Below are 24633 nucleotides of genomic sequence, written 5' to 3' on the forward strand. Positions count from 1 at the left end.
ATCCAGCTTAATTGGGGGGAGGGCAGTTGGGGAGGACCGGAAAGCTTAGAAAATACTTAAAGCGGTGAGATTAGGATGAAACTGGACGGGAAGAATAAAAACCTGCTTAAGATACGTGACTTTCATAACCGGACCGGATCTGCTCTCTTTGGTGGAGTTGGAGGGGGGGGGGGGGTAATTTTGAAAATTGAGGTATTTGTAACTTACGAAAGGGTGACCAGATCTTAATGAAATTTGATATTTAGAAGGATCTTGTGCTTTAAAGCTCTAATTTTAAATTCCGACCAGATCCTGTGACATTGGGGGGAGTTGGAAGGGGAAACCGGAATTCTTGGAAAACGTGAAAATTGGGGTATTTTTATCTTAGGAATAGGTCTATCCTAATCTATATTTAGAAGGAATTCATGTCTCAGAGCTCTTATTTCAAATCCCGACCAGATCTTTTGACATTGGGGGGAGTTGGAGGGGAAATCTTGGAAAACACTTGGAGTGGAGGAATCGGGATGAAGCTTGGTGGATAGAATAAGCAAATGTCCTTGATACGTGATTGACGGAACCGTACTGGATTCGCTCTCTTTGGGGGAGTTGGGGGGAGGGGTTCAGTGATTTGGCGAGTTTGGTGCTTCTAGACGTGCTAGGACGATGAAAATTGGTAGGCGTGTCAGGGAGCTGCACAAATTGACTTGATAAAGTCGTTTTCCCAGATTCGACCATCTGGGGGCTAAAAGGAGAGGAAAAATTAGAAAAAATTAGGTATTTATAACATACGAGTGGGTGATCGGATCTTAATGAATTTTGATATGTAGAAGGACATCGTGACTCAGAGCTCTTATTTTAAATCCTGACTGGCATTAACCCTCTTATTTTCCTTTTTAATTAATCTAGTGATTCTTAGAATTCTGCTAGAGCTCATACCATATGAGCTCTTGGCTCTTAGCTCTTCTTGCCTCGCCACAAGTGCCATATGAGCTCTTAGCTCTTGTTATTACTTCAGGGATTTTATTGTGGAATTCAAAGCGAAAAGGTGATAGCTTCTCTCTTACACAGGTAGTTTTTTCTATATTCCTTTGTACATAACTTCGAAGACCACACTGCCTTTCCATAACGTAAGTATAACAGTTCAAAATAGGGATGAAATCTTTTAATCGACAGCGAACAGATATAAAATTTTTAACTGGATATTTCGAACACATATAAAGTGTTCATCATCAGCAGTAAAACCCTTTACTGCTTTATGACCTTAAAACTAAAGTGTAAAATCCTTTAGTTTTACTGCTGATGATGAACACTGTATATGTGTTCGAAATATCCATTTAAAAATTTTATATCTGTTCACTGTCGATTAAAAGGTTTCATCCCTATTTTGAACTGTTATAATCTATATTCGTTTGTTTTTACCAGTAATTGGAGCAGAACTGGAGCAGAAATTACCCACCTGTAATTACCAGCACTTGCTGGAAAGAACTTACCAGCAATTGGAGGAGAAAGTTTTTGTCCATCCATTTTTCCAATTTTGAAATATCATCTGTTTCAATCTTATCACGAGGAGGAACCAGCTTCAGAAATGCGGCGATATCGTACAGAACCTCAGCACTACAAAGTAAAAATAAGTGAATAATAATATTAATAATGTTAATCTTAATCAAACCGTTAAAAATTAACAAAAATTTTTAACAATAGTATCAATATTTGGAAACTTGAGTCTTAAAATGGACATTATTTCAACCAGAATAAGTATGGAGCCAAAAAATAGCTGAAATTTAAAAGTGTTACATTTTATAGGATTTTATTAAAATCCTGCCATCTTGTCAAGTAGTAAAGTGACAATATCAAGTAACTGCGGTTTCTTACTTTGAAAAATATATTTAAAAAAGTAGACTGGTGGCAGAGGGCCAAAAACTCCTAAGCTCCAATTTTTTTTTTTTTTTTAGTCGGTTACATTTTTTTTTATTCTTCGCTACTTCTTATATCAATAAAGATTTCAACAGAAACTTAATGCTGGAAGATATTCCCTAACATTCCATATTCCCATGTTAATTGAATATGGTAGAAAATATAGAGAAAAACAGAGAATTTTTTCTGTCTCTGGTTTTCTATTGGAAAAGCAACCTTGCCACAAATCCGACATTCGGCAGAAGCCTTTTTATTACCTCAAAAAATACTTTTAAAAACGTACTGGTGGCACAGGGCCAAAAGGTCTTAAGCTCCAAAAGAAGATTTTCCATCCATATCATCTTCTCTCAAGTAAGAAATAGAGCTGTCTTATAAGCTACGTTTCAACTGTCGTCTTCATTTGACAAGTTATGACTCCACCATCTACCATAAGGCATAAGAGCTATAAACAGAGTATGAAGCCTACCCACAAACATAGAATCTTTCTACCGCAATATATTCAAAGCTTCATTCTTTACCCCCTACCAAGAGATTCCAGTTTCCTTTAAATCCTTTCTTGTGACGTGTTCCAACCCCGTTCGGAGACGACTGTCTTTTTGTTTGGTCCTTGGTAACTATACAAATTAGTCTTTGACAACCGGTCATCTATCGCCCGTAAAACGTGTCCTATCTATCTCAATGTTTCTTTCGTTATAGCCCGAGTAAGTGGGATAGAACCAAATTTTTTGCAAAGCTTTTTGTTTGATATACGGTCAGTCAAATTGTACCTAAAACTATCTTTGGACAATTTCTCAGGAAATATTTAACAAATCGGTATTCAGCATTTCGGACCCCATTATTTCCATAAAAAAATGTTGTATGGTCCGAATTTTGTCAAAGTGTTTGCTGCGTTTATAGCTGTTTACATTGCACTTAATGTCTTTTCCTTTTTTATTTATGCTCCAACTTATATTCCTTTGCATGACAGGTCTTCAAACAAATTGACATAAACAAAAAGATTCTCATAAACAAAAAAGTAAACAAGAGCTAAGAGCTCATGTGGCACTTGTGACGAGGCGAGAAGAGCTAAGAGCCAAGAGATCATATGGTATGAGCTCTAACAAAATTCTATGAATCAATAGATTGATTTAAAAAGGAAAATAAGAGGCTTAATGCCGGTCAAGATTTAAAATAAGAGCTCTGAGTCACAAAGTCCTTCTAAATATCAAAATTCATTAAGATCTGATCACCCACTCGTAAGTTATAAACACCTAATTTTTTCTAATTTTTCCTCTCCCTTTTGCCCCCAGATGGTCGAATCTGGGAAAACGACTTTATCAAGTCAAATTGTGCAGCTCCCTGACACGCCTACAAATTTTCATCGCCCTAGCACGTCCAGAAGCACCGAACTCGCCAAATCACTGAACCCCTCCCCCCAACTCCCCCAAAGAGAGCGATTCCAGTACGATTCTGTCAATCACGTATCAAGGACATTTGTTTATTCTATCCACCAAGCTTCATCCCAATTCCTCCACTCCAAGTGTTTTTCCAAGATTTCCCCCTCCAACTCCCCCCAATGTCAAAAGATCTGGTCGTGATTTGAAATAAGAGCTCTGAGACATGAATTCCTTCTAAAAATCAAATTTCATCACGATCCGATCATCTATTCGTAAGATATAAATACCCCAATTTTCATGTCTTCCAAGAATTCCGGTTTCCCCCTCCAACTCCCCCGAATGTCACAGGATCTGGTCGGAATTTGAAATTAGAACTTTAAAGCACAAGATCCTTCTAAATATCAAATTTCATTAAGATCTGGTCACCCTTTCGTAAGTTACAAATACCTCAATTTTCAAAATTACCCCCCCCCCCAATTCCACCAAAGAGAGCAGATCCGGTCCAGTTATGTCAGTCACGTATCTTAGACAGGTTTCTATTCTTCCCATCCAGTTTCATCCTGATCTCACCGCTTTAAGTATTTTCTAAGATTTCCGGTCCCCCCAACTGTCCCCCCCCCCAATTACGCTTGATCCGGTTGAGATTTAAAATAAGATATCTGAGTTACGAGGTCCTTCTAAATATGAAGTTTCATGAAGATCCGATCACTCCTTCGTAAGTTAAAAATACGTATTTTTTCTTATTTTTCAGAATTACCCCCCCCCCCCCCCCGCAATTGATCGGATCCGTTCCAATTATGTAAATCACGTATGCAAGAGTTCTGCTTATTTTTCCAACCAAGTTTCATCCCAGTCCCTCCAATCTAAACGTTTTCCATCATTTTAGGTTTCCCCACCCCAAACTTCCCCCAATGTCACCAGATCTGGTCAGGATTTAAAATAAGAGCTTTGAGACACGATATCCTTCTAAATATCAAATTTCATGGAGATTCAATCACCCGTTCGTAAGTTAAAAATACCTCATTTTTTCTAATTTTTCAGAATTAACCCCCCCAACTACCCCAAAGAGAGCGGATCTGTTCTGGTTATGTCAATCATGTATCTAGGACTCGTGTTTTTTCCCACCAAGTTTCATCCCGATCCCTCCACTCTAAGTGTTTTCCAAGTTTTAGGTTTCCCCCTCCCAACTCCCCCCCAATGTCACCAGATCCGGTCGGGTTTAAAATAAGAGCTCTGAGCCACGATATCCTTCTAAATATCAAATTTCATTGAGATCTGATCACCCGTTCGTAAGTTGAAAATACCTCATTTTTTTAATTTTTCAGAAATACCCCCCCCCCCCCCAACTACCCCAAAGAGAGTGGATCCGTTCCGTTTATGTCAATCATCTATCTATGACTTGTGTTTATTTTTCCCACCATGTTTTATCCCGATTCCTCCACTCTAAGTGTTTTCCAAGTTTTAGGTTTCCCCCTCCCAACTCCCCGCCCCCGTCACCAGATCCGGTCGGGATTTAAAATAAGAGCTCTAAGACACGATATCCTTCTAAACACCAAATTTCATTGAGATCCGATCACCCGTTCATAAGTTGAAAATACCTCATTTTTTTCTAGTTTTTAAGAATTACTCCCCCCCCCAACTACCCCAAAGAGAGCGAATCAGTTCCAATTATGTCAATCATGTATCTGGGACCTGCGCTTATTTTTTCCATCAAGTTTCATCCCGATCCCTCCGCTCAAAGTGTTTTCCAAGATTTTAGGCTTCCCCCACCTCCAACTCCCCCCAATGTCATCAGATCCGGTCGGGATTTATAATAAGAGCTCTGAGACACAATATCATTCCAAACATCAAATTTCATTAAGATCCAATCACCCGCTCATAAGTTAAAAATACTTCATTTTTTCAATTTTTCCGAATTAACCGGCCCCCCATTCCCTCCCCCCAGATGGTCAAATCGGGAAAACGACTATTTCTAATTTAATCTGGTCCGGTCCCTGATATGCTTGCCAAATTACATCGTCCTAGCTTACCTGGAAGTGCCTAAAGTAGCAAAGCCGGGACTTTAGGTTTTCCCCCTCCAACTCCCCCCAATGTCATCAGATCCGGTCGGGATTTAAAATAAGAGCTCTGAGACACAATATAATTCCAAACATCAACTTTCATTAAGATCCAATCACCCGCTCATAAGTTAAAAATACTTCATTTTTTCTATTTTTTGCGAATTAACCGGTCCCCTACTCCCCCCCCCAGATGGTCAAATCGGGAAAACGACTATTTCTAATTTAATCTGGTCCGGTCCCTGATACGCTTGCCAAATTTCATCGTCCGACAGACAGACAGACCGACAGACAGACAGACCGACAGAATTGGCGATTGCTATATGTCACTTGGTTAATACCAAGTGCCATAAAAGCAGAATAACATTAACAGAACAAGATGAACAAAAAAGTCAACAACAGAATTCTCAGTTTGAAAGCCGGTGTAAAATAAGTTCGTATTGAATAAATATGGCCAATTTTAGCCTCAATAACACAACATCCATCTATTTGGCAACTTATAGATACAGTTTCACATAAAAATTACCATGCAATCCATTACAGCCAACAAAATAGTAAGTTTATCTTACCTGAGTGGTTCAAAATGCCTGACTAAAGTTTCACGTGTGTCAACACTGGCGACGTTAGACAAAGCAAATCGTCTTAAATCAGGAAATTTTACAAACGCAGCTCTTTGTAGTGAAGTAATCCTGCCGTAGTGCAGCTCCATCATATCACGATCCGTCAAAGGGTCCCCTGTCTCATCATTTATTTCGAAACAGGTATAAAATTTCAACATCTCTAAAAGCTGCAAAAAAAACAATAGGTTAATCTGGATAATGTAGCTCTTCACTAAGTGCAGCGAAGCGCAGAAGTTCTATCAGAGGTTCTCCTATTTTATCCTATTTTTTGCAGAACAAGCCAACAAATTTACACATCTCTAAAAGCTGCAAAAAATTCGTTGCTAATTTTATTAAATTTGATGAATTTGTTAATAAGCTTAATTTAGGTCAATTTAATTAATTCAGGCAATTTTTGTTAAGCTGGCTCTTCACTCAGTGTAGCATGGTGCAGACGTTCCACCTGAGGTCCTCTTATACCAACATTTATTTCAAAACAAGCCTAAAATTAACATATCTATGAAAGCACCAAAAAATTTTGGTAAAATCAATAAAATTTATTGACAATTTATTAATTCTAGTTAATTTTTAATTAGGTTAATTTAGGTCAATTTAGTTAATTTTGGTTAATTTTGATACCCTAGCTCTTCACTCAGTGAACCGTTTATAAAAGTTCCGTTAAAGCTCCACATTTTATTATCTTTTTCAAAACATGCAATAATTTCCATACCTGTAAAAGCAACAAAATATTTGTTGTTAATTTTATAATTTTATAAAGTCAGGATAATTTTGATAATCTATCTCTTTTCAAAGCGTATCTAAATGTAGCATGGTGTAGCTCACCTCTAAAACATACAAAAATAAACCTTTAATTTGTTTAAAAAAAAAAAAATTTAAGTTTAAAAATAGAAAACAAAAAGTTTGAAGCTTGAAATCATTGTTAGAAAAACATCATTACCGAATTTCTTTTGTTATAAGTATATGCAATGTCTTTTTAAGATATCAAAAAAAAAGTTGAAAATTTTTTTAAATCGAGTTCAGAATCGCTAAAGTTATTATGTAAACTCCAACGATATTTATGGTGCTTGAGGAACAATTTTAATTTTTTAATTCAAAATAGAAAAATACCTGAAAATTTAAAAATGAGTGTGTTTTTTTTATTAGATAAAATTAATTTGCTAAGTGATTAAGCTGACAGGTTTGAAAGCAACCTTTTAATAGTTCGCTATTGAAGCGAACTAACACATTGTATTCTATAACAAATTTATTTTATCAATAAAATATAATGAACTAAGGACTATTGGAATTGGGTATTTATGTAAAATATAAATATAACGATACGAAAATTTTTTTTTGCCAACGGATATTATAGTTCTTTAGAAGCCAATTCAATCACGTTTATTCTAAAACTACTTAACGTAGATTTAGAAGCCATCGTAATTGATTATAGGTTTATAGCAATATGAAGTTATAATTTTGTTGTAAAATATAGTATAAAGTATGCTATATAGTATACTATACTATAAAGTATACTAGAAAGTCTAGTATAAAGTATTCTTTATACTATGAAGTGACCGAAGTGAAAGAGAATTTCACTTCGGCAACGAAAAGATATTTAAACTCCTTTGTACAGTATTTAATTCATCATCTTAATTACTGCTGTTACGATTCGAAATTTTCCTTATATTATAGAAGCAGCAGCTTGGTTTCTTTGGTAAGCAGATTACTTAGTTTGATGATGCTTTTTATGCTTAGGGATGCTCTAGATAAAGAGCAACACAGGTATTAATAATCCCTCCCACACAATACTTTTTGAAAAACCTTCTCTCATTAGTACTGATTTAGGAGTAAAAGAGGTGGTTTGGGATAGAAATAGGGACTTGGGGATTATTCACCAAATTCTTTATACTCAAATTTAATTAAAAAATTTAACAAAATGTTTTAGTAAACCAATTTACAATAGTATTGAACCAGTTACAAAAAGACCTTTGAGGCAAGCTGCCAAAAAAGCAAGATTGGCTTTGAAAACTTGTATTTAATTATTTTGTTCTGTTTTGTTCGAATGAATTTATCATCTCACATCATTTTATTTTTCAGTCCTGGTTGAACTTCGTTGAAGTAAGGATGCTAGGCTGTTTCAAAAGTTTTTTAAAACATTTTTAGTTTTAACTTTCACATTTTAAGGTAAGTTTATATATATATATATATTTTTTTCTGGTATAGTGCTGAAGACGGCCCTTGGATATAGGGCCAAAATATTCACAGAATTGAATTCCACTGTCTTAAAAAAATCCCTATTGTTTCTAAGTTGTGTTTGTTTGCAATATATAAAGTTTTAAGCGATGAACATTGTGGTTTCAGCAGGGGGAGAGGATGCGTTGACCCAAATTTTCGCTCTTTCATTAATAGTTATATATATAGCCCAAATTATAGATTTACCATCTATTCTGTCACTTGTCTATGTCTTGTCTCATGCTAAGCTGAAAAAAAAACTAACGAAAAAACCAGTTTGTTCTCGAGTTTTACACAGCATAAACTTGAGTGAGTGACAAGTACCAAAATTCCCCCCTCCCTACCGAAAAAAAAAATCGAATAAAATTCTCAAGTTTAGAAATTTTTCGTTCTTCCCAAATTTTCGCTCTTTCATTAATAGTTGAGAAGGAGTCGCCAAACCCCTTTTAGTTTAGCTATCAAACCCCTTTAGTCCTCAGTTTTACATTTTATGAGCAAAAGTTTTAATGAAATAATAGAGCTAAATTAAAATAATAGAGCTTTAATTTAATTAAATTAAAAGTTTTAATTTAATTAAATTAAAAGTTTTACTAGGAAAGTTTTAATTTAATTAAATTTTAATTAAATTAAAATTTAATGAAAATAATAGAGCTTTAATGAAAAATACATTAAAGTGATTAGCGCTATTTACGAGAATTGCATTGCTGCGGTTAAGGTAGGTGGTGAGATTAGTAGCTGGTTTGGTATTGACTCAGGAATTAAGCAGGGTTGCGTTCCATCCCCATTTAGATGGATCTTTTTTTAATGAACTTTGTCCTAAGGAGCACGGCAAAAGCATTGGGAGAACATGGAATTAAATGGGAAGGTAAAACTTTCCTAGACTTAGATTGTAAAGATGATTTGATTGTCCTAGATAAAATTTTTAGCAAAATGAATGAATTTTTGGAGTTTTGGGTGTTCAGGATTCCGGGAAAAGCTTAAAAATAAACATTGAGAAGACTAAGTCGCTTGGAATAGGAATGAATGAAGGTGAAGAGGTTATTGAGAAGATCGATTAAATGGATAGCTTCCCTTATCTGAGTAGCATTATTAGTAAAGATGGTGAATGCAGTGAAGATGTTAAAAGTAAAATAGACAAGTTTCAGGGTTTTCTTTTTTCACATTTGAAGATTTCTTTTTTCACAGTTTCAAAGATCGATTGAAGATCAATCTGCGAAGCAAGATTAGAATATTGGAAGCTACAGTGATGGCAGTGGTCAAGTATGGTTCTGAAGCGTGGGTGCTCCGATAGACGGAGGAGGATTTGCTAGATACTTTCCAGAGAAATTGTTTGCGGACTGTTTTGCGCAACCAACTGACTGACCGCATTCAAACAGTATGCTGCACGAAAAATGTGGTTCAATCCCACTTTATAAGGATAAAACGAGAAAAAAGTCGAAATGGCTATGACATGTTCTGCAAATGAAGGATGACAAGTTGCTAATGATTGTCCATGTCGATCAACCATTTAGAGCCAAACGAAAAGCAATCCGTCCCCAAGTTCGGCGGGAGAATTTCGTAGGGAAAGATTTAAGGTAAAAGAGAAGGAGGGTAAAAAGAGGAAGGCTATCAATAGATTAGACTGGAAGAGGAGGGTGCGCAGCTGTATTGGCCTCAGGTGGCTTGGTGTTGCAGTGAGTTGTTAGAAGTAGCAGTAATATTTTAATATTAAACTTTCCATAAATTTGAATTAAATAATCGACTTACTTGAGTAAATAGTTCCCCTTCAGGGCGCTGATTCAGTGCACTAAGAGAGCATTTAACAACTAAATGACTATCATCCAATACGGTATTGAAAAACCTTCGAGTAGGTAACAGTGCTTCAAGGTCGACCAAGAGCTCCAGAAACCTTTCACAGTAGTGCAAAGTTGCCTCGTCTATTCTGCCTTTAAAATTATGAAAACAATTTAAAATAGCTTCAAAAAATTAATTATAATTAATAATATACAATAATATAAGACATAAAATGGACTATAACATCACAGTGAAGTCTTAAGACATAAGAAAAATCTAGAACTAGGATAGAGAGAGAGAGAGAGAGAGAAAGAGAGAGAGAAAGAGGGAGGGAGAGAGAGAAAAAAAAAAGAGGGAAAGAGATAGGAGATAGAATTGCATAAGAAAAAGCTGGAACTCGGAGACTTTTACAGGGTACATTTGTCCTCCCCTTTTTTAATTTTGAATGTGAATTTTTGTGATATTGAATTATACAGTATCCTTCAGTATCCACAGTACGATTGTGTTCGTTAGTATCCTTCAGGTGTCCACTCAGGCTAAACAATTAAACATATTTAATTTAAACATATTTAACCTAATTATAATTAATTTACTTAACTACATTATAACTACATACAACTATAATGCAGCCTTAACTTTTAAGGAGAAAATGATGTATTGGTTTACATGGTATAAAACGTTTACGTGGTATTGGTCGGTATAAAGCACACCTTTATAACGAAAGTATTTTTTGCTCTGATAGGTCCCCTTCCCTTGAAGAAAATTGTATAAAGAAGGACTGACTTCTTCCTGAACCTGAATTTTCGGAACAGCTGTCGGAACCGAAGCGTTTTCGTTTCGGGTTTGAATTTTGACTTTGGTTTTTAAGTTTTGCACCTGATCTCAGTGAGAAGAGATGTTGGCCTCTTTAAAATATCTCTTATTTTTGCTTTATTTTATTTTCTGCCGCAGCAACTATTAGATAGGTCACAATTTTCGATTTTCAATTTTGCTTAGTTTTAATTCAGTGTATTATCGTGAAAATTCCCACTTCAGAAAATATTCCCCTTCCCTGTATGATATACAGAGAGAGAGAAGAAAATTTTGAATTTTAGACGTTACAGTTTTACGAGTCATTTTTCTTTTCTCTTTTCCTTTTCCTTTCATTTTCCTTTAAGGTTTTCTGTACGTGGCTGTAAACAGCCGAAACAGCCGTGGCTGTAAACAGCCTCTCCTCAAGGGTATATGCACCATATTAAGCACCATACTCGTACTATGAATACTCCACCACCTTCGTTACTACAACACCAAGGGTATATGCCACCATATTACGCACCATACTCGTCAAATATTCATAACTACTACACTAAGGGTATATGCAACCATGTTACGCACCATAAACCATATCGTCAAGGGTGTATGCACCGTGTTAAGCACCATACTCATACTATGGATACTACACCATACTCGTAACTACTACACCAAGGGTATATGTCACCATGTTACGTACCATACTCGTCAAGTATCCACAGCTACTACACAAAGGGTATATACCACAATATTACATAACATATACCATATCGTCAAGGGTAGATGCACCATATTAAGGACCTTACTCATACTATGGATACGACACTATATTAATAACTACTACACCATTTACGTGTAGAATATTAAACCGCAGATACAATTTGGGAAAACAATCGTGCTACTGGAAAACATCACAGCAAGTGGCACTGAAATGTAACAGATAACAGCAACAGTTACAGAAAAATATAACAGTGATATCAAGTGCAAACATTACCACGTTGATTTTTCATTTTAGAATTAGTACCGAACTATGCTAAAACATAATCTATTATTTTTGATCGGTCAACAAGGGCTAATTATATGGTAAACTTTCAAGAAATTAATATTAGGATAAATAAATAAACTAGCATACAGTACTTATTGTATGTGTTATTTCAAGCATTTTATATCATTTCCAATTTTAAACGAAACTAAAATTTTTCTTAGAGAGCCCATAAATACGCCAAATGGTTCTTTGTCTGTGATCGGTTAGAAAATTGCGACAACAATTCGTTAGTCCAAAAGGAACTAAATGAATAAAAAAAAAATTCGAGGGCATGCCCCCCCCCCCCAAAAAAAAGGGGGAAAAGGCCAAAAAGCTTTCATCAGATTGTTCTTAACTTATATAATTAAGTTTTTGGTCTAAGAGAGACCCGAATGCAGAAAAAAATTGAAAAAACAATAATTCTGTCATCAGAATCCTAGTGTAAAGAGAAAATTTTGGTTTGGAGGCATGGTACCTCAGAAAGGGTAACTTTTTCCGATCGGCTTGAAATCAAAATCAATTTAAACGAATCGTATTTAAATAACTATTCCATAGTTTATTTCAATGCTTTTTTGTCACATATGAAACCTCCACAGATTTTGCAAAATAGAGTAGTAAGACTGCTTTATTTCCACAGACCGCGTAGTCTTCCAGATACACAAGAAACTTAATTGTTTTATTTATTTACTTTTTGAGTACTTAATAAATTAGGAAAAATTTAGAATTGAATTTTTAATAAAAAATCAAACTCTATATGTAGTGATGTATTTTTTTTGTAGAAGCAGTCGATAAACTGGAAGAAAGAAGCGAAAAATCAGCAAAAATAAGCCAAAAGTACATGGGACCGAAGAGCTTAAGAAGAGTACTGCCATCCTTTGAAGGAGTAGTTGTCTTTGGGAATCTACAGATTCTTAACGTTTGAAATCCTATGAATGAAAAACGCTGTCAAATTTAATTAATAAAACTTAAGTTTACAAAAAGAACTTCATGAAAGACAGCAGACATAAATTTTTGTTACTTTTTTACAAATCGGTCATTTTTTTGGGGGAAAGGGGATTAGGGTTCAAACTGGCTAACCCTTCCCCCATCCCAGATACTGAAAAAGTCCGGAGAAGGGGGTGGAATTCTTTTATTTTGATGTCCTTGGTACCTAACCTTTTGAACCTGAGGTAGAAAAGAGAAGTGAAAGCTGCAGTATGGCAGAAAGCTGCACTATCTAGTCGTTCAATGATTAGTTTTTACTTAAATCATTGTTATTAATTCCAGCTATCAAATTCACTAGTAGATTTACTCATAAGTTTACTACAATAACGCAGTAATTAATAATAATTAATTAGTTACATTAATTACTCAGGATTAATAATCATTATTATTAATTCCAGCTATTAAGTTCGCAAGTAGATTTACTCATAAGTTCTACAACAATAACGCAGTAATTAATAATAATTAATTAGTTACATTAATTACTCAGGATTAATAATCATTATTATTAATTCCAGCTATTAAGTTCGCAAGTAAATTTACTCAATATAAGTTTACAACAATAACGTAGTAATTAATAACAATTAATTAGTGGCATAAATTACTCGGAATTAATAATCATTATTATTAATTCCAGCTATCAAGATCGTAAGTAGATTTACTCATTATAAGTTTACTACAATAACGTTCGGATATTAGTCCTATATATTATTGAATAAAAAAAACAAGTTTTTTTTAACTGCAAGCAAGGACCGACATCAAAACTTAAAACGAACAGAAATTGTTCCGTATATGCAAGGGGTTGTCCCCTCCTCAACGCCTCGCTCTTTACGCTTCGTCATAATTCTACTTTTTAAAACAATAAAAAACTTTAACGTAAAGTTTATTTAAACTCATTTTGTTTTAATAATGCTAGAAAATCCTGCGCCCCCTTCATGGAAATTCTCTTCCCTCATGATAAATTACTCCATAGAAAGATCCTCCCACGTAACCCCTCCCCGACCCCCCTTTAACGTAAAAAAGTCCCCTGAAAATGTCTGTACACGTCCCAATAACCATTACTATATGTAAACAATGATAAAAATTTGTAACTTGCAGCCCCTCCCCCGAGGACTGTGGGGGATGGCGTCGTCCCCAAAGACATAGTTATTAGATTTTCTGCTAAGCTGAACCGAATGGCTATCTCAAAATTTTGATTCGGTGACTTTGGAAAAATGTGCGGGGGAGGCGACCAAGGTGCCCTCCAATTTTTTTGGACACTTAAAAATGGCACTAGAACTTTTAATTTCCGTTAGAATGAGCCCTCTCGCGACATTCTAGGACCCCTGGGTCGGTACGATCACCCCTGGAAAAACAAACAAAAAAAAACAAACAAATAAACACGCATCCGTGATCTGTCTTCTGGCAAAAAATGCGAAATTCCACATTTTTGTAGATAGGAGCTTGAAACTTCTACAATAAGGTTCTCTGATACGCGGAATCTGATGGTGTGATTCTTGCCAAGATTCTATGACTTTTAGGGGGTGTTTCCCCCTATTTTCTAAAATAACGCAAATTTTAGGTTCTCTGATACACTGAATCTGATGGTGTAATTTTCGTTAAGATTCTATGACCTTTAGGGGGTGTTTCTCCATATTTTCTAAAATAATACAAATTGTCTCAGACTCGTACCTTTTGATGGGTAAGACTAAACCTGATGAAACTTATATGTTTAAAATCAGCATTAAAATTTGATTCTTTTGATGCAACTATTGATATCAAAATCCTGTTTTTTACAGTTTCGGTTAATATTGAGCACGGTCGCTCATTACTACAGTTCTTTACCACGAACTGTTTGATTACTCCTGTTTATAACAAGCAAAATCTCATAGAAGGTCTTTTTTCTTACGTATCAGGGAATTATTAAAAAGTAAATGAAATTTAAGGATAAAAATAAGGCTAAAACGTAGACAAAAAAAATATATCATAGATGATGAGTGATAAAGCCTCGATGACGGGTATCGAATCGAGGATATTTGTGGATTTATGCTTATTTTTTTTTGGGGGGGGGGGGGGTGTTGTTGCTTGGGATTTTGCTCTTTCTTTTAATGCAGATATTTTACTTCTTTGTTCTTTTTATTTGTTGAACTACGTTATAGCTTTTTTTTCTTATGACTAAAAGGAAATGAAAACATTCGAAAATATTTGGGTGATTTTTTGGGGGGGGGGGGTTCTTGCTTGGGATTTTGCTCTTTCTTTTAATCCGGCTGTTTCATTTTTCTTATTCTTTTTATTTGTTGAACTATGGCATAGCCTTTTTTTTTATGAATAAAACGAAATGAAAATATTCAAAAACTTTCGGGGGGATTTTTTGGAAGGGGTGTCCTTGCTTGGGATTTTACCATTTCTTTAATTCAGCTGTTTCGTTTTTATTTATTTTTTTATTTGTTGAACTATGTTATAGTCTATTTATTTTTCTTATGACTAAAACGAAATGAAAATATTCGAAAACTTTTTATTTTATTTTTTTTTGCGGGGGGTGTTTTTCCTTGGGATTTTGTTCTTTCTTTTAATCCAGCTGTTTCGTTTGTTTTTCTTCTTTTTATTTGTTGAACTATGTTATAGCCTATTTTTTTTTTTCTTATGACTAAATCAAAATGAAAATATTCAAAAACGGGTGAAACTTTTAATAAGACAGTGAACTTTGCAAGAAAAAAAGAATTTTTTTTTATAGAAATAATATACTATAAGTCTTAAGTCTTATCGATCTTATCTCTATTTAACAACAATTCCAATGATTACTGGCCATCAAAATTAACTTGATAATATTAATAATTGATAATAATTATTAGTGATCATAACAATTGACAAGCAGATTTAACCAAAATATGACAGATTTGAGATCTTGTTTTTAGCTTTTTATTTTTCTTTTATCATTAGCTTGGCTGTGAGAACCCTCTTTTTTAGTTACATTTTACTAGTATTGATTATCATTAAATAAGTAAACAAAATTTAAAGTTTTAGTTTAATTAAAACAAAGATTAATTTAGTTTTAATTTTTTAACTTAATTTTCAATTTAGCTTAATTTTGAATTTAGCTTAATTATCTTAATATAATTTTAAAACTTATTGTTTAAAGTAAAAAAAAAAGAACACAAAATTAAAATCCCGAGCTATTGTAGTTTAATTTACCAAACCTAGCAATAAGACAAAGTGTGTTTAGAATGGAGACAACTAAGGAGGCAACTGCACCACCAGTAAATTTTCCCGGAGGACAAGAACTGCTAAGAGCTTTGTTGCAGTTAGGATTTGAAAAGGAGTGATCATCATTTCTACAGTTTCTTAGTTGTTTCTTCTTCCCAGGACGCGGGGGGGGGAGTTACTCCTTCCATGTCCTTTCCTAGAAGCGTCAATAGAACGAGAGGTAAGGGATTCAGAGGAACACACATCAAAATCCCAACATCAAAGGCAAATCAGCAGCATGTGAACATCTGGACCCCGCTCTCCTCAGAACAACAAATTAATCTTTTTTTTAAATATAGCATAGCTTTTATATCTTTTTTGTACCCTTTTCCTCGGCCCCTGATAAATTTTCACATTTTCACTGGAAAAAAAAATCAACAGGCGCTCTTGGTTTTGAACATTCATATTTTTTTTTTTTTTTTTTTTATTGAACATTGACTCAGCGTTATGGCAACCTTTGTCTAACAATTCATACAAAAAAAAAAAAAAAAAAAAAAAAAAAAAAAAAAGACGAAAATCATGTTAGGATCGATAATTTACCCTTTTGTGGTATTTTTTCTAATATCCCTAAAAATTTCTCAATCAGTCTTTTCAGGAATCGGCGTTCAAAATCTAGCTTTTCTTTGTCTTCTGCTGGGACTTTTGAATCCTTTTTTAAAAAGGCTTTCCAGTATTTCTTCCAACGAGGGTTGTTTTCAAGCTCTTGTTCCCGTCTTCCCTGCAATTCAAGTTGAAAAACAGAAAATAAATAAACAGTAAAATACACAAAAATCGCGGTCACCAGCCATAATGGCAACTTACCTTAGAATTCACAGAGCGTTTTTTCAGTTTTCAATAGGCAGAATTAGAAAAAAAAATATTCTGTGACAGAGATTTGAACGCGCAAATCTTTTGACTAGGCAGTCGAGTGACATGATAGAATGATTCGTGCAGCATTACTTTTTTAAACAAAACGATTTAATGATGAAATTCTTACTTCACTACACTCAGAAAATGTCTACTTGTCCAATTTTATAATTTCCAGGTTAACCATGTCTCAGACCCCGTCCCTCTCTCCGTGTAATCCTCAGCTATAAAAGAGTTAGTTGATTTTTATAGTTTTTTTATTTTTCTTTATTTTGCATTATTTCACATTATAGACAAACTATTGAAGAGAAACAAGAACTGAAAACAAAGCAAAGCGGCAAAATCAAATAATTTTGTATACAGTCTAGGGCAATGTCCAGACTTTAGGGTGGGGGAATTCTAGGACGTCGTTAAACTAGAAGCGAACAAAAATTTTTGATAAATATAAAATTTTGACTTTAAGCAATAGTTTCGTTACTAAAATGCATAGTACGTAAAAGGAATGCTGCACCGAAAATACTAAGAGCTTGACGGATGAGAAACTAAACTCAGTGATGTGGACAGGATATTTTCTAGGGGGAGGAGGTATTTTTTTTTAGCCACAAAGGCAACAATAACAATAGTATATTACCACTGTATATAAAGCAATTTATGTTTTTGATTGCAAGAAAAGGGTTCTGGTCACAGGACAAATCTTTCTACAAAAATATTCCTGCATACGACTTTCCTGATCATGGGACATTTCCTGGGGGAATCTGATCACGGAACAATCTTCTACAAAAATGTTCCTGCATACGACTTTCCTGATCATGGGATATTTCCTGGGGAAATCTGATCAAGGGACAAATCTTTCTACAAAAATGTTTCTGCATACAGCATTCCTGATCATGGGGCATTTCCAGGGGGAATTTGATCACGGGAGAAGTCTTTCAATAAAAATGTTCCTGTATACGACTTTCGTGATCATGGGACCTTCCTTGGGGGAATTTGATGAGGGGACAAATCTTTCAATAAAAATGTTCCTGCATACGACTTTCCTGATCATGGGACATTTCCTGGGGGAATTTGATCACGGGACAAGTCTTTCAATAAAACTGTTCCTTTATACGACTTTCATGATCATGGGACCATCCTTTGGGGAATCTGATGACGGGACAAATCTTTCAATAAAAATGTTCCCGCATACAACTTTCTTGATCATGGGACATTTCCTGGGGGAATTTGATTACGGGACAAGTCTTTCAATAAAAATGTTCCTGTATACGACTTTCGTGATCATGAGACCTTCCTTGGGGGAATCTGATCAAGGGACAAATCTTTCAATAAAAATGCTCCTGCATATGACTTTCCTGATCATGGGACATTTCCTGGGGGAATTTGATCACAGGATAAATCTTTCAATTAAAATGTTCCTGTATACGACTTTCATGATCATGGGATTTTCCTGGAGGAGTTTGGTCACGGAACAAATCTTTCAATAGAAATGTTCCTGCATACGACTTTCATGATCATGGGACTTCCTGGGGGACTTTGGTCATGGGACAAATCTGTCAATAAAAATGTTCTTGTATACAACATTCCTGATCATGGGACATTGGGACATTTCCTGGGGGAATTTGATCACGAGATAAATCTTTCTACAAAAATGTTCCTGCATACGACTTTCTTATCATGGGACATTTCCTGGGGAAATCTGATCACAGGACAAATCTTTCTACAAAAATGTTCCTGCATACGACTTTCCTGATCATGGGACATTTCCTGGGGGAATTTGATCACAGGGTAAATCTTTCAACAAAAATGTTCCTGTATACGATTTCCCTGATCATGGGACACTCCCTGAGGAAATCTGATCAAAGGACAAGTCTTTCTATAAAATGTTCCTGCGTACGACCCTAATAATGGACATTTCTTGGGGGATTTTGGTCATGGGACAAATCTGTCAATAAAAATGTTCCTGCATACGACTTTCCTAATCATGGGACATTTCTTGGGGGACTCTGATTACGGAATCTTTCAATAAAAATGTTCCTGCATACGACCTTCCTGATCATGGGACATTTATTGGAGGAATCTATTCACAGGATAAATCTTTCTACAAAAATATTCCTCCATACGACTTTCCTAATCATGGGACATTTCCTGGGGGGAATCCTATCACGAGACAAATCTTTCTACAAAAATGTTCCTGCATACGACTTTCCTGATCATGGGACATTTCTTGGAGGAATCTGATCACGGGATAAATCTTTCTACAAAAATATTCCTGTCTACGACTTTCCGAATCATGAGACATTTCCTGGGGGAATCTGATCACGGGACAAACCTTTCTACAGAAATGTTCCTGCATACGACTTTCCTGATCATGGGACATTTCCTGGGGGAATCTGATCACGGGATAAATCTTTCTACAAAAATGTTCCTGCATACGACTTTCCTGATCATGGGACATTTCCTGGGGGAATCTGATCACGGGACAAATCTTTCTACAAAAATGTTCCTGCATACGACTTTCCTGATCATGGGACATTTCCTGGAGGAATCTGATCACGGGATAAATCTTTCTATAAAAATATTCCTGTATACGACTTTCCGAATCATGAGACATTTCCTGGGGGAATCTAATCACGGGATAAATCTTTCTACAAAATGTTCCTGCATACAACTTTCCTGATCATGGAACGTTTCTTGGAGGAATTTGATCACGGGATAAATCTTTCTACAAAAATGTTCCTGCATACAACTTTCCTGATCATGGGAAATTTTTGGAGGAATCTGATCATGGGATAGATCTTTCTACAAAAATATTCCTGCATACAACTTTCCTGATCATGGGACATTTCTTGAGGGAATCAAATCACGGGACAAATCTTTCAATAAAAATGTTCCTGCATAAGACTTTGCTAATCATGGGACATTTCCTGGGGGAATTTGATCACAGGACAAACCTTTCTACAAAAATGTTCCTGCATACGACTTTCCTGATCATGGGACATTTCCTGAGGAAATCTGATCAAGGGACAAATCTTTCTATAAAAATGTTCCTGCGTACGACTTTCCTAATCATGGGAGATTCCTTGGGGGCATTTGATCACGGGACAAATCTTTCTACAAAAATGTTCTTGCATACGACTTTCCTGATGATGGGACACTTCCTGAGGAAATCTAATCAAGGGACAAATCTTTCTATAAAAATGTTCTTGCGTACGACTTTCCTAATCATGGGAGATTTCTTGGGGGAATTTGATCACGGGACAAATCTTTCTACAAAAATGTTCCTGCATTCGACTTTCCTGTCATGGGAAATTTCTTGGGGAAATCTGACCACCTGGCAAATCTTTCAACAAAAATGTTCCTGTATACGACTTTCCTGATGATGGGACACTTCCTGAGGAAATCTGATCAAGGGACAAATCTTTCTATAAAAATGTTCTTGCGTACGACTTTCCTAATCATTAGAGATTTCTTGGGAGAATTTGATCACGGGACAAATCTTTCTACAAAAATGTTCCTGCATACGACTTTCCTGATGATGGGACACTTCCTGAGGAAATCTGATCAAGGGACAAATCTTTCTATAAAAATGTTCCTGCGTACGACTTTCCTGATCATGGGACATTGCTTGGAGGAATCTGATCATGGGATAAGTCTTTCTACAAAAATGTTTCTGCATACATCATGGGACATTTCCTGGGGGAATCTGATCACGGGATAGATCTTTCTACAAAAATGTTCCTGCATACAACTTTCCTGATCATGGGACATTTCTTGAGGGAATCAAATAACGGGACAAATCTTTCAATAAAAATGTTCCTGCATAAGACTTTCCTAATCATGGGACATTTCCTGGGGAATTTGATCACAGGACAAATCTCTCTACAAAAACGTTCCTGCATTCGACTTTCTTCATCATGGGATATTTCCTGGGGAAATCTGACCACCTGGAAAATCTTTCAACAAAAATGTTCATGTATACGACTTTCCTGATGATGGGACACTTCCTGAGGAAATCTGACCAAGGGACAAATCTTTCTATAAAAATGTTCCTGCGTACGACTTTCCTAATCATGGGAGATTTCTTGGAGGAATTTGATCATGGGACAAATCTTTCTACAAAAACGTTCCTGCATTCGACTTTCCTGATCATGGGACATTTCCTGGGGAAATTGATCACAGGACAAATCCCTCTACAAAAACGTTCCGGCATTCGACTTTCTTCATCATGGGATATTTCCTGGGGAAATCTGACCACCGGGAAAATCTTTCAACAAAAATGTTCATGTATACGACTTTCCTGATGATGGGACACTTCCTGAGGAAATCTGACCAAGGGACAAATCTTTCTATAAAAATGTTCCTGCGTACGACTTTCCTAATCATGGGAGATTTCTTGGAGGAATTTGATCATGGGACAAATCTTTCTACAAAAACGTTCCTGCATTCGACTTTCCTGATCATGGGACATTTCCTGGGGAATTTGATCACAGGACAAATCCCTCTACAAAAACGTTCCTGCATTCGACTTTCTTCATCATGGGATATTTCCTGGGGAAATCTGACCACCGGGAAAATCTTTCAACAAAAATGTTCATGTATACGACTTTCCTGATGATGGGACACTTCCTGAGGAAATCTGACCAAGGGACAAATCTTTCTATAAAAATGTTCCTGCGTACGACTTTCCTAATCATGGGAGATTTCTTGGAGGAATTTGATCATGGGACAAATCTTTCTACAAAAACGTTCCTGCATTCGACTTCCCTGATCATGGGATATTTCCTGGGGAAATCTGACCACCGGGCAAATCTTTCAACAAAAATGTTCCTGTATATGACTTTCCTGATGATGGGAAACTTCCTGAGGAAATCTGGTCAAGAGGCAAATCTTTCTATAAAAATTTTCCTGCGTACGACTTTCCTAATCATGGGAGATTTCTTGGGGGAATTTGATCACGGGACAAATCTTTCTACAAAAATGTTCCTGCATTCGACTTTCCTGATCATGGGACATTTCCTGGGGAAATCTGACCACCGGGCAAATCTTTCAACAAAAATGTTCCTCTATACGACTTTCCTGATGATGGGACACTTCCTGAGGAAATCTGATAAAGGGACAAGTCTTTCTATAAAAATGTTCCTGCGTACGAGTTTCCTAATCATGGGAGATTTCTTGGGGGAATTTGATCACGGAACAAATCTTTCTACAAAAATGTTCCTGCATTCGACTTTCCTGATCATGGGACATTTCTAGGGGAAATCTGACCACCGGCCGAATCTTTCAACAAAAATGTTCTTATATACGACTTTCCTGATGATGGGACACTTCCTGAGGAAATCTGATCAATGGACAAATCTTTCTATAAAAATGTTCCTGCGTACGACTTTCCTAATCATGGGAGATTTCTTCGGGGAATTTGATCACGGGACAAATCTTTCTACAAAAATATTCCTGCACTCGACTTTCCTGATCATGGGACACTTCCTGGGGAAATCTGACCACCGGGCAAATCTTTCAACAAAAATGTTCCTGTGTACGACTTTCCTGATGATGGGACGCTTCCTGAGGAAATCTGATCAAGGGACAAATCTTTCTATAAAAATGTTCCTGCGTACGAGTTTCCTAATCATGGGAGATTTCTTGGGGGAATTTGATCACGGGACAAATCTTTCTACAAAAATGTTCCTGTATACGACTTTCCTGATCATGGGACGTTTCATGGAGGAATCTGATCAAGGGATAAATCTTTCAATAAAAATGTTCCTGCATACAACTTTCCTGATCATGGGACATTTCCTGGGGGAATCTGAGCACGGGACAATTCTTTCTACAAAACTGTTCCTGCATACGACTTTCCTGATTAAGGTAATCAGTATGAGCTGTCAGAATTTATCATGCTATGACCCCATTTCCAGCGCTGCCTTTTTGCTTGTCCAATTATCTTTTTTTTTTTTTTTTTTTTTTTTTTTTTTTTACTGGGTGATCGTCCCGAAAGAGTGATTCTAGAAATCCTAGCGTGGCTTGTTCGGTTTTTATCAAATAGTTCGTGGTAACAAACTGCAAGTAAGGAGTGACCCGGCTCAATAGTAACCGAAATTCTAAGAAACAGAATTTTTATACCAATAGATCCATCAAAATAAACAGAATTTTATGTTAATTTTAAATATATAAGTTTCGTCAAGTTTAGTCTTACCCATCAAAATTTACGAGCCTGGGAAAATTTGCCTTATTTTCGAAAAAAAAGGGAAATACCCCTAAAAGTAATAGAATCTTAAAGAAAATCACACCATCAGATTCAGCGTATCAGAGAACTATACTGTAGAGGTTTCAAGATCCTATTTGCGAAAATATAGAATTGTGTATTTTTTTTTTTTTTTGCCAGAAGGGATTTTTCCAAGGGATGATCGTATTGACCTAGTGGTCCTAGAATGTCGTGAAAGGCTCATTCGAAAGGAATTTAAAAGTTCTAGTGCCCTTTTTAAGTGACCATAAAATTGAAGGGGCAACTAGGCCCCCTCCCACGCTCATTTTTTCCAATCATGGGATCAAAATTTTTCCATTTTTTTTAGCATAGTCGAAAAATCTAATAACCATGTCTTTGAAGACGACTTAATCCTTCCCAATCCCTGGGGGAAGGGGTGCAAGTTATGAACTTTGCCCGTAGTTTATATATAGTATTGGTTATAGGGAAGTATTCAGACATTTTCAAAGCAGATTTTTCTGGTGGGAGGGGGGTCTGGGGAGGGGGTTACGTGGGAAGATAATCCCATGGAGGAATTTTTCATTTGGAAGAGATTCCATGAAGGCTGGGAATGGATTTCCCAGCATTATATAAAAAAACAATTAGAAATTAAATGTAAAAAACAAATTTTCAACTGAAAGTAAGTAGCAACATTAAAACTTAAAACGAACAGAAATTATTACGTGTATGAGGGGGTTCGTCCCCTCCTCAATACCTCGCTCTTTACGCTGAAGTATTTTTAGCAATTTCAAAAGAGCTATTTATTCTAATTAAACGGCCTTTTTGATTCAGGGGATCATTCTTAAAGAATTGGAACGGAATTCAAACTTTAGCGTAAATAGCGAGGTATTGGCAAGGGGGCGAATTCCTTTATATACGTAATAAAATTATACTTTTATTACGTATGTGAATATACAAGTTTGTTACGGAAGTTAGTTTGTAAGTTTCGTATATTTATTACTAACAAAAACGTTAGTAAATAAAAAAAAGGTTCTTAAGCCCTTTTTAAGTAAACACAAAAATTGGAAGGCAACTAGGCCCCTTTCCCACCCTTTTTTTCTCAAAATAGTCTGATCAAAATTTTGAGAAAGCCATTTAGCCACAAAAAAAGTAAAATTAATATGCAAATGTTGTTTTAATTATTCACGTACGGTGAGCCAAAATCAAAATCTGCATTAATCCAAAAATCTTCAGAAATTAAATTAAAAAAAGTAGTTTTTTTTTTACTGAAATTAAGAAGCGACATTAAAACTTAAAACGAACAGAAATTATTCTGTATATGAAAGGGGCAGTCCTCTCCTCAATGCCCCGCTCTTTACGCTAAAGTTTTTTATTGTTTTAAAAAGTAGACTTGTGAGAAAGAGTCAAACTTTAGTGTAAAAAGCCAGGCGCTGAGGACGGGACAGCCCCTTTCATACACGAAATAATTTCTGTTCGTTTTAAGTCTTAATGTCGCTCCTTACTTTCAGTTAAAAAACTTAGTTTTTTGTTTAATTTAACACTAGAATGAAGACACGCTGACCCCTGTATGTGAAGTACCCTTCCAGGCTCCTCACTTGAAATACTAAAATATGACCAAACAGAAAATGAGTCAATTAATTCT

General features: G+C 35.7%; 1 protein-coding gene across 1 annotated transcript in view; it reads right to left on the reverse strand.

The window, feature by feature from the left end:
• LOC136039515 (RNA helicase aquarius-like) overlaps positions 1-24633 on the reverse strand; it is a gene marked incomplete in the record, with an annotated part of 134775 nt that overhangs the window by 81313 nt on the left and 28829 nt on the right. The window contains 4 exon segments of the mRNA XM_065723311.1: positions 1470-1593; positions 5896-6113; positions 9904-10082; positions 16487-16664. Of these exon segments, the coding sequence (XP_065579383.1) occupies positions 1470-1593; positions 5896-6113; positions 9904-10082; positions 16487-16664 (699 nt within the window).

Source organism: Artemia franciscana, chromosome 19, assembly GCF_032884065.1.
Source record: "Artemia franciscana chromosome 19, ASM3288406v1, whole genome shotgun sequence".
Classification (NCBI taxonomy): Eukaryota; Metazoa; Arthropoda; class Branchiopoda; order Anostraca; family Artemiidae; genus Artemia; species Artemia franciscana.